We start from the raw sequence: 9,351 nt of genomic DNA, 5'->3' as shown, positions 1-9,351 counted from the left end.
TGTGTGCAAAATATTTCTGGGGGATTTCCACTAGACAGAATGGGATGATTCAGTTATCTGGACATTTTAAAAGAATTGCTTAATCCCTGATAATGAGCAAAGTGATTTTCTACTGTGCAGATACTTTGATGTTAGAATAACTGATATTACCACTTTCAGTGTGTCCAGAGAGCACACTGTCTTTCACGTACACTGCATAAATGTTTCCACTGGACAGCAGGCACTGGCATTTCTCCCACAGAAGTGCTCTTCTGAAAAGTCCTGCATCAACACCTGCACCACCAGCCGGGGAACTCCAGGGAGCCCGAGCAACTACTATGGGATGTGCCCTGCCTTGGACCTGGGAATGGCACCAGGCAGAGAACCTTATTTCCTGGGTCACAGGGGGCAGGAATTAGCTGCTGGCCGCCTGCCCTGACTAGAGAGGATGCCTAGTGCTCAGCCGGCAAGTTCCTCTGACACTAGGCAGAGGAAAAGTGTGAAGCTGCAGCACCTCCCTCTCCTAGGCCCTGAGAGGCGGGGATTAATGTGTCTCCTGGAAAAGCCCTGAGTTCCTGAGATGCCATCATTCTCTTTATCTAATCTCACCCTTCCTGCTCTGTGTGGCCCGTTACCCAGGGGCCACCCTCAAGTCTAATGGGTGCAAAGACAAAGCAAGGCCTACATTCCTCACCTGCTGGGTCTCCGTGACAGAATCTCCGTGAATCAGAGATTCTATAAATTAAGAAAAACAAACTAAACCCAGTAGATGGCAGACAGGGGAATCTAGAGGTCTAAGGAAGCTGGCAGTTAAATCTGAGTGCTAGGCAGGCAGCAAATGAAACTAGACAGACATTTATTTTGTGTTTGAATTCACTGGTTCAAATGTCTACATGCTGGAATAAACCCACTTGCCTCTCTTCAGGGCTCTTCCTCTGCGGTACATTAACTTGGCCGAGGATGGCATATGCCACTGTTGACTCCTGGTCCTCCAAGGCCTAGGAGGCTCACCCCACAGGCAGGGCCTGGAGCCATAGCAAACTCAGAAGAAGGCCATAGGTACAGTCTCAGTGACATCAGACATTAGGCTGATTCCTGAGGCATCACTCCTGTCTCCCAGGACAGCAGGGTCTGATGCTCTGGTAAGTAGCTACCAGGTCACAATCACATGACCACTGCAGAAACATCAACCCCAGGTGGTCCAGGTTCCAGCCAGTTTCCTCTGGGCAGCATGTTACAGTGGGCTCCCTGCCTTTCTGTTTTGATCATCCAACTAGCTTCAAAGGGCTCCAAAACGTCCTCGCCACATCTGGACCTGAAAGCAAGAGCTGATTTTTAAGAGTGAGATTCTCATTGCATTTGGACAACATGAATAATGTGCCTTTCATATTTTCTTTGTATTTCTCTTCAATAGTTGCTTGACCCAACATCTTTCTGTCTGCTCTATACAATGAAAATACAAACTAAATGAGAATAGAAAAAATAATTAAAGCATTAAATTGTACAAATTACAAATCTGTTCCAAAATATACTTACATTAAATAAAATACGCATTTCAATAAGAGATCTACAGTGAATGACTATGCATTCTGGGAAGCTTCACAACATCTAGGCAGGGCCAACATTCGTGAAAGAAGCTAAGAGATTTTGCATCCAATCACAGTTTGTAGCGGGTATCTTATTGCCAATCTGCAAGTTACACTGAACACATCATTAGCATCGCTTGTGCAGAAAACCAATTTTGTTTGGGAAAAGGGAAAGCAAGCTCTGGCCTCAATTTTGAGTTCATTACAACTTCTTAAGAATTTCACCAACAGCCTATACAGTACAAGTTCAAAAAAGTAAACATGTTAAGGTAAGCAGACAACTCTTCAGAAGCCCAAACACATTTTCTTGCTGTATTTATGTTGAATTCTCCATCTACAATGAGCAGTCATGAAGATGGTCTTCTTCAGGGCAACATGGTCACAGGACTGGGGCAATCCAGGGGACTGAGAGGGAGCATGAGGACGGGAGAGGGGGCTACCTCTTGCTGTTTCACGTTAGAGACAAACTGTAACACAGTCCATGGGCCTGCAATCATCCCCTTTTATCATCTGGCATAACGCTTGATGTAGTCATCCACTTTATTCCGGAAGTCCTCCTGTGGAGTAAAAGCATTGGGGACAGAAAGAAGAACAGGAAGAGTGAGTGAGTGAGTAAAGCAGCGCTTCAGGGACAAGTCAGATCCATCAGCACCAAGGCCCCCTGTGGTCGCCAAGGTGGTAGAAGGACTGGGACCTTGCGGAGTCTGAGTGCCATTTGCCACAACCTAGGTGCCTACTGCATGCAAGACACAGTGCTGGGTGTGCTGAGGGGGGGAGCATGCGGAAGGCCTGAGTGGGAGGGACCCTCAGGGGGCACCTATCCCTCCTCATTTCCAGATGGGGAAAGTGGAGCCCAGAAAAGTGTGGTCAAGGTCACAAAGCCAAGACTCCTTTGGCCACAATGAGTCTGAGTCACAGCTACTGCTCTCAGGAAGACCCTTGTTTCTGTATTTGTCTTGCTAGAATGATTTCCCTGGATGCTGCTACCTATTTAAAATGTGCCTGCTCTTCACAGCCCATGTACAGCCCCCCATCTCTTCTGGGCAGGATGACTACACCCTGCCCGGAAGAGAGCTGGGTGTGCCACAGAGCTCCATCCTCATGCATTGAAGTGCAGGCAGCCAGTGACCAAAGGCGGTGTGGACCTAGGAATCACCCCAGGCCAGTATGGGTGGAACAATCTCAGATCTGGGCCACTGTCAGGTTTGTCCCTGGATCTGGTATCCCCAAGGTTACGAGTAAAAGCCCATGGGATTGTATGAGCCATAAGAGTGACTTGGAGCTCTTAACCCTCTCACTCCTACAACACAGCTGCTGGGTCTCGGATGTCCCCGCAGGATCACACTACTTCAGTCACATCAATGCCATGCAGCCCCCACTGCACAGGGAACACAGCACAGGTACCACAGTTCTTAGTGGGCATGAGTTCCATTTCCTTAGCTAAGCCTCAGTCCTCCTGCATAAGCCTCAACCTAGCCTCTTTGCTGATTCCACTGCATAATCCCGACACCTGGCAATGTGCAGGGCAAACCCAGGCACTTGGTGTATACCTCGCTGCTGCCACAATGCCCTCTCGCAGGGGAGACCCTGCCTGGAGCATGGTCCTGGCCAGCTGGGCACCAGGTGCCTGCCCTCCTGCCACACCCTTAATTAGCACAGTGACCCTTTCCAGGGCCGGCAAGTTCCCAATTTGAAGCTATGGATATGGTCTCATGATTTTCTGTGGTCTCAGGGTGAGAAAGTGGAGTGCTCTGAGTCTACCCAGGTGCCTCTGCTCTGCCAACTTCCCTATTTGTCTACAGGATGGCATTTGCAGCCTCCCACATGGGCCTTTACCCCACAACAAAGGGGAGCTCTGCAGAAACCCTACCTGCCCTTTTACAAAACCTTCTCAAGGCCATTTCCACAGTCCCCAGAGCCAGACAATACTGTCAGCTCACAAGGACCCTGCAAACGCTTACAGGATGTAAAATGAAGACCCCATAAATGCCCCTGCCTCTCCATGTTTCGGAGGACAAAAGCCATGTACTCTTAGTTGCCCTGTTCACCTCACCCAGCATAGAGCCCAGCATCCATGCCTGCAGCAGGCCCCATGCTCCAGCCTCTGCTGCCTGCCTCCTCCTCTCCTACTGCAAGGGACACAAAGCACAGGGCCCAAGTGAAAACCACAGACTCTGGAGCCACACAGAGGAGGATCCAAGTCCTGGGCTCTGCCTCCGATGGGCTACTCAACCATGGCGAATCTCAGCTTCTTGGCAGCTGTGTCCTCAGCAGCAAAACAGGGATCATAATGGTATCCGGCCCAAGGGGCTGTTGTGAGAAACAAGTGCACTCTGTGTCAAGTGCATGGAAGCACGCCCGGCTCCTACTATTCCATTCCTCTGACCTGCGCCAGTCATAATGGCCTCTTTTCTCTGCCCTGACCTCTGCAGCACGTTCCTGCCTCAGGGGCTTTGCACTAGCAGCCAAGGTTTTCTGGAGCGCTCCTCTCTCACCACCTGGCCCTCTGTGGCCCGCTCTCCACCTCACATGCTGTATTTGTTCACCTATTTTTTTCATTTTAATTTTCATCTTTTTTTTTGAGATGGAGTTTCGCCCTTTTTGCCCAGGCAGGAGTGCAATGGTGCAATCTCAGTTCACTGCACCCTCCGCCTCCTGGGTTCAAGGGATTCTCCTGACTCAGTCTCCCAAGTAGCTGCAATTACAGGTGCCTGGCATGCCTGGCTAATTTTTGTATTTTTACTAGAGACGGGGTTTCACCACATTGGCCAGGCTGGTCTTGAACTCCTGACCTCAGGTGATCTGCCCACCTTGGCTTCCCAAAGTGCTGAGATTACAGGCGTGAGCCACCGCATCTGGCCGTGTTTGTTCGCCTATGCTCCGCCTCCTCCTGCTGGAATGTGTGTGCCACAGGGACAGGGACTGTCATTCCCAGTCATCCCGAGCACTTTGCACGTCCCCTGGCACATAAGTGGCCACCAGCCAAACAGGTGATGAACGAGTAGACATAATGAAGCAGCGCTCAACAACTGTGACTATTACTCCGCATGAAGACGTGGGTGGGGCTGCGGCACTGCTTAGACTTCATGTGGAGGCATCACTGTTTGGAGATATTAGGTCCATTTTACTGGGGCTAAAAGTGTATCAGTTGCAAAGTCTTATTTCATACAAATCAGGAATATGAAATCTTATTTCATACAAAGAAAGGTAAAATGGAAGACATCTCTCCACCTGGAGCTGTGGGAGTGCCCCTATTGCCATCACTTTCTATCTGACAAGGCTTGGTCCACAAGGGCTAGTCATCGCCAGCAACAGCAGACAGGAGTACAGCCACGAATGCCTGCAAGGGGTGGGCCAAGGGGCACATTTGCCCAGGGCTTGTCACTGCAGTACCAAGCCCAAGGCTTTGCCAGACAACACAAGCCCATCAGAACCACTGACGGACGGCAGGGGTCAGGGACTGACTGCTCTCATGGGGAGCTGTGGGCACAAGGGCTGCCTCACACCACTGTTATTTCTCTTGAGGACCCCTGCTGTCTCAGCCCTCAAGACAGAGCTCGCCTCCTTGGCAGAACACCAGCCTCAGTAGATGGTCTGCTCTGCCCGCCTGCTTGTACTGCACCACTCCCCGTGCCCACTGTGCCTGCCACTTGTTTTGTGAGTCTCAGCAGGATGCATGCTGGGTGGCACTTCTCTCGCCTCCCTGTCGGAGGTGCTCCTGCCCACTCTTTGGGGCCGTGGTCAGGCAGCACCTCCTGGTCTGAACTTAGGCTCAAGACTGTAGCGAGGACTTGGCAGGGCACATTTCAAACACCCTATTCGGTAGTGGCATATAGTAGGTCTAACTAACATTAACAGAAGCCAAGGCGCTGAACATTCTGCACGATGTCTAGAACTAGATAGAGGGGTTTTAGAAGGGTGTTCAAAGCTACATCAGGTCGGGTGCAGTAATCGCAGCATTTTGGGAGGCTGAGGCGGGTGGGTTGCTTGAGGCCAGGAGTTTGAGACCAGCATGGGCAACATGGTAAAACCCTGTCTCTACTAGTAAGGATACAAAAACTAGCCCAGTGTGGTGGCGCGCGCCCATAGTCCCGGATACTCGGGAGGCTGAGGCACAAGAATTGCTTGAACCCGGGAGATGGAGGTTGCATCTGGAGATGGAGGTGAGCCAAGATTGCACCACTGCATACTCCAGCCTGGGCAACAGACTCTGTTTCAAAAAAAAAAAAAAAGCAACTTCAGCCAAACGAACAATGGTGGCTGACCGACTGCCACAATGGCAAGGCTGCCACAATGGCAAGGCTGCCGTAGGGAATCTGGTTCAGGTAATGGAATGTGAGGTTCTACCACCAAATCCAGCCAGAACCCTTCACCTAAGCTGAGCTACCTTGGTGCTAGCCACACATGACATGCCTCTGCAGGCTCCTGCTCCATGTGCTTTGCACTGGGCCAATGTTAAAGTCATTTCAGACCCCCTTTCCTGACAGCACTTCCCTTCCTCAAGGCTTGTATGCTTTCTTTTATCAGACAGTTAAAACCACTGCTGCCTTGCTACTCAAGCACAGTGGAAAAGTGACATTCACCGACTATAACTCTTTCAGCTTGGTTTTGTTGTATTTTTTTCTTCCCAGTGAATTTTAATATATTGTTTCTAGGTAAACTGTCTTCCTTAACAGGTGTCTTACTGGAAGACCTCAATGTGGCTCCTGAAATGAATGACTGATCATTTATGCTCTGCATTAGAGGAAAAAACCTTTTAGAAGAGGAATTGAAGATTAAAAGTAATGAATAGGGGGAGCTCTCTGAACCTTTACAAGCTCAGGGTGCTGCCCTAAAATTAAATAAATAAATAAAATTAAAACAGTAATGAACAGGATCTCATTATTTTGGGTAAAATCACAGTCAAGTTTGTATGAATGTGTATGAGCTCAGTAAAAGGTGTGGAAGGATAAGGTGGGCCGCTGGGGGTCAGGAGGGTGCTGGTGGGTGTGACACCATCCATTCTCCGTCTCTGTTCCTACCATTTATTTATTTATTTAAAGATGGGGTCTCACTCTGTCACCCCGGCTGGAGTGCAGTGGCACAATCTTGGCTCACTCAACTTTCTGGGCACAAGCAATACTCCCACCTTAGCCCCCTGAGTAGCTGGGACCACAGGCATGTGCCACTATGTCTGGCTGATTTTTGTAAAGACAGAGTTTTGCCATGTTGCCCAGGCTGGTCTCAAACTCCTGAGCTCAAGCAATCTGCCCACCTTGGCCTCCCAAAAGTTGGGATTACAGGTGTCATCACAATGCCACCATGCTAGTGCTATACCTGTTTTAAGTTACTCATACTAAATTCTACTAGGAAATCACATCAAATAAAAAGCACTTCTCAGCTGGGTGCCGGGGCTCATGCCTGTAATCTCAGCACTTTGGAAGGACAAGGCAGGAGGATCGCCTGAGGCCAACAGTTCAAGACCAGACTGGGCAACAAAGCAAGACTCCATCTCTACAAAAAATAAAAGTAAAAAAATTAGCTGAGTGTGGTGTCATGCACCTGTAGTCCCAGCTACTTGGGAGGCTGAAGTGGGAGGATCACTTGAGCCCAGGAAGTAGAGGCTGCAGTGAGCCACTAATACAACACTGCACTCCAGCCTGGGTTACAGAGTGAAACCTTGTCTCAAAAAACAAAACAAAACAAAACAAAACAAAACAAAAAACAAAAAAACCAAACACACACCAATTCTCTCTAACCTTGGGTAAAGCATTTTCCTGAGGTTACATACATTTACTATACCATATTGTTTACAAACTGCTTTGAATTCCAGCTTTGCATCCCACCACTCTCCATTTCTCATTTATCCAATCAAGAGACAGTAGTAATCATCTTTGTGACAAGTATATCAACCTAGAATAAGCCTGTTACTGGCTCACCTTGTCCCGCAAATGATGTTCTGCAGCTTCAATATTCAGTGGATCATCAAAATTCAAAAGATCCTTAAAAAGAGAGAAACTTAAAGTAAACACTGGAAGAATTGCTTTTCTGCTGTTCAAGTCTTCTCTTCATGGCACAGTAAGAGAAGTCTAATTAGCCAATGGCAGACCAAACTGAAGAGCTGAGAATCCCACTAAGAACTCAAGTGCTTGTGATATGGAAGTATCGAACATGTGGGCATTTTTTTCAAAATGGTGACTGACAACTGACTGAAAGAAGTCAGGGATATGTTGACATGCAGTTCTACAAAGTTTGGTGAAGATGGAGTAAACTGCAATCGCATTCATTTCTGATGCTAGTTGTGATAACTGGAGAATGAAAACCACTCTCATTAAGTATTTCCAAATAAAAATCCCCTTCTTTTCCATAAAATTATCTTTTCTTTTGTTTTGTGATGAACAGCTTTGACTTTTTGAGCCCATGGGTTCTCTTGGGGCCTTCCCTGGACTCTCCTTTCTCTGCCTCACCAAGCCTCCCATGCAGTCAGTAGGGACAACGTCTGGAACCCGAGCAAATTGCATGGTAGTGTCACTAGGCTCATGTCTCCAGACTCAGGAGAGGGTGCCAGACCCATTCTCCCCTAGAAAAGCACTGCAACGGCTATGCCCCTCAGCCCAAGAAGCACTCTGGACTTTGGACCAAGGCCGCATCTTATCTTCACACTGCTCACACCTCTTGGTGAGAATCAGAGGGGCTTGCTTGGCCGGGGATGGTGGCTCATATCTATAATCCCAGCACTCTGGGAGGCTGAGGCGGGCGGATCACCTGAGGTCAGGAGTTTGAGACCAGTTTGGCCAGCATGGTGGAACCCTGTCTCCACTAAAACTACGAAAATTAGCCAGGCATGGTGGCGCATGCCTATATTCCCAGCTACCCAGGAGGCTGAGGCAGGAGAATTGCTTGAACCCAGAGGGGGATGTTGCAGTGAGCCGAGATGGCACCACTGCACTCCAGCCTGGGCGACAGAGCAAGACTTGGTCTCAAAAACAAAAAAAAAAGAAAAAATCAGGGGGCCTCAATTTGTCCTTATGATGAGTCATGGCTTTCCAACGCAGGCTATAGGATGGATCATTGTCAAGACAACCATATTTCTCTTCAGGAATGACGTTAAATTTGGGGACAATGTTCCTGGAGATTAATATGGCTGTGACCATTAAAATGTTATAAAATAGCAAAGAAAAACTGTAAATCTCTATAGTCATTCACAGTTGGAAAATTGGATTCCAAGTCCTAGAAAAAGGCAAAAATGTAAAGTACATTATTAGATAAAGACTGTATCTGGCCGAGCGCGGTGGCTCAAGCCTGTAATCCCAGCACTTTGGGAGGCCGAGACAGGCGGATCACAAGGTCAGGAGATCGAGACCATCCTGGCTAACACGGTGAAACCCCGTCTCTACCAAAAAATACAAAACTAGCCGGGCGAGGTGGCGGGCGCCTGTAGTCCCAGCTCCTCGGGAGGCTGAGGCAGGAGAATGGTGTAAACCCGGGAGGCGGAGCTTGCAGTGAGCTGAGATCCGGCCACTGCACTCCAGTCCGGGTGACAGAGCGAGACTCTGCCTCAAAAAAAAAAAAAAAAAAAAAAAAAAAAAAAAAAGACTGTATCAGACACACAGAATTTCTTATCTTCTTTACTGTATGTTAGACCTAAGATAAATGAGTTGATCAGAATAACCATTAAAGACTTAATTAGCAATTTTGATTGGCTTTTTTAGAATTTACTGAGAGCACTTAGAGATGGGAAGTTAGTGTGGCTATAGCAGATTTCTCTTCAATTTTTTTTTTTTTTTTTTTTTTTTTTTTTTTTTTT

General features: G+C 48.1%; 1 protein-coding gene across 2 annotated transcripts in view; it reads right to left on the bottom strand.

The window, feature by feature from the left end:
- Positions 1-818: 818 nt before the first annotated feature.
- UBE2F (ubiquitin conjugating enzyme E2 F (putative)) overlaps positions 819-9,351 on the bottom strand; it is a 75,295-nt gene continuing 66,762 nt past the window's right edge. The window contains exons 9-10 of one of the 2 annotated variants that reach the window (XM_017875548.1): positions 7,484-7,546; positions 819-2,122 (exon numbers count right to left, since the gene is read on the bottom strand). In XM_017875548.1, the coding sequence (XP_017731037.1) occupies positions 2,072-2,122; positions 7,484-7,546 (114 nt within the window). In that variant the 3' untranslated portion in view covers positions 819-2,071. The remainder of the gene's footprint in view (positions 2,123-7,483; positions 7,547-9,351) is intronic. The other variant, XM_017875547.1, reaches the window with a different exon arrangement.

Source organism: Rhinopithecus bieti, unplaced genomic scaffold (genome assembly GCF_001698545.2).
Source record: "Rhinopithecus bieti isolate Rb0 unplaced genomic scaffold, ASM169854v2 scaffold_7884, whole genome shotgun sequence".
Taxonomy (NCBI): Eukaryota; Metazoa; Chordata; class Mammalia; order Primates; family Cercopithecidae; genus Rhinopithecus; species Rhinopithecus bieti.
Note: the sequence above shows the minus strand (reverse complement) of the source record. Positions and strands in the feature narration are given on the sequence as shown.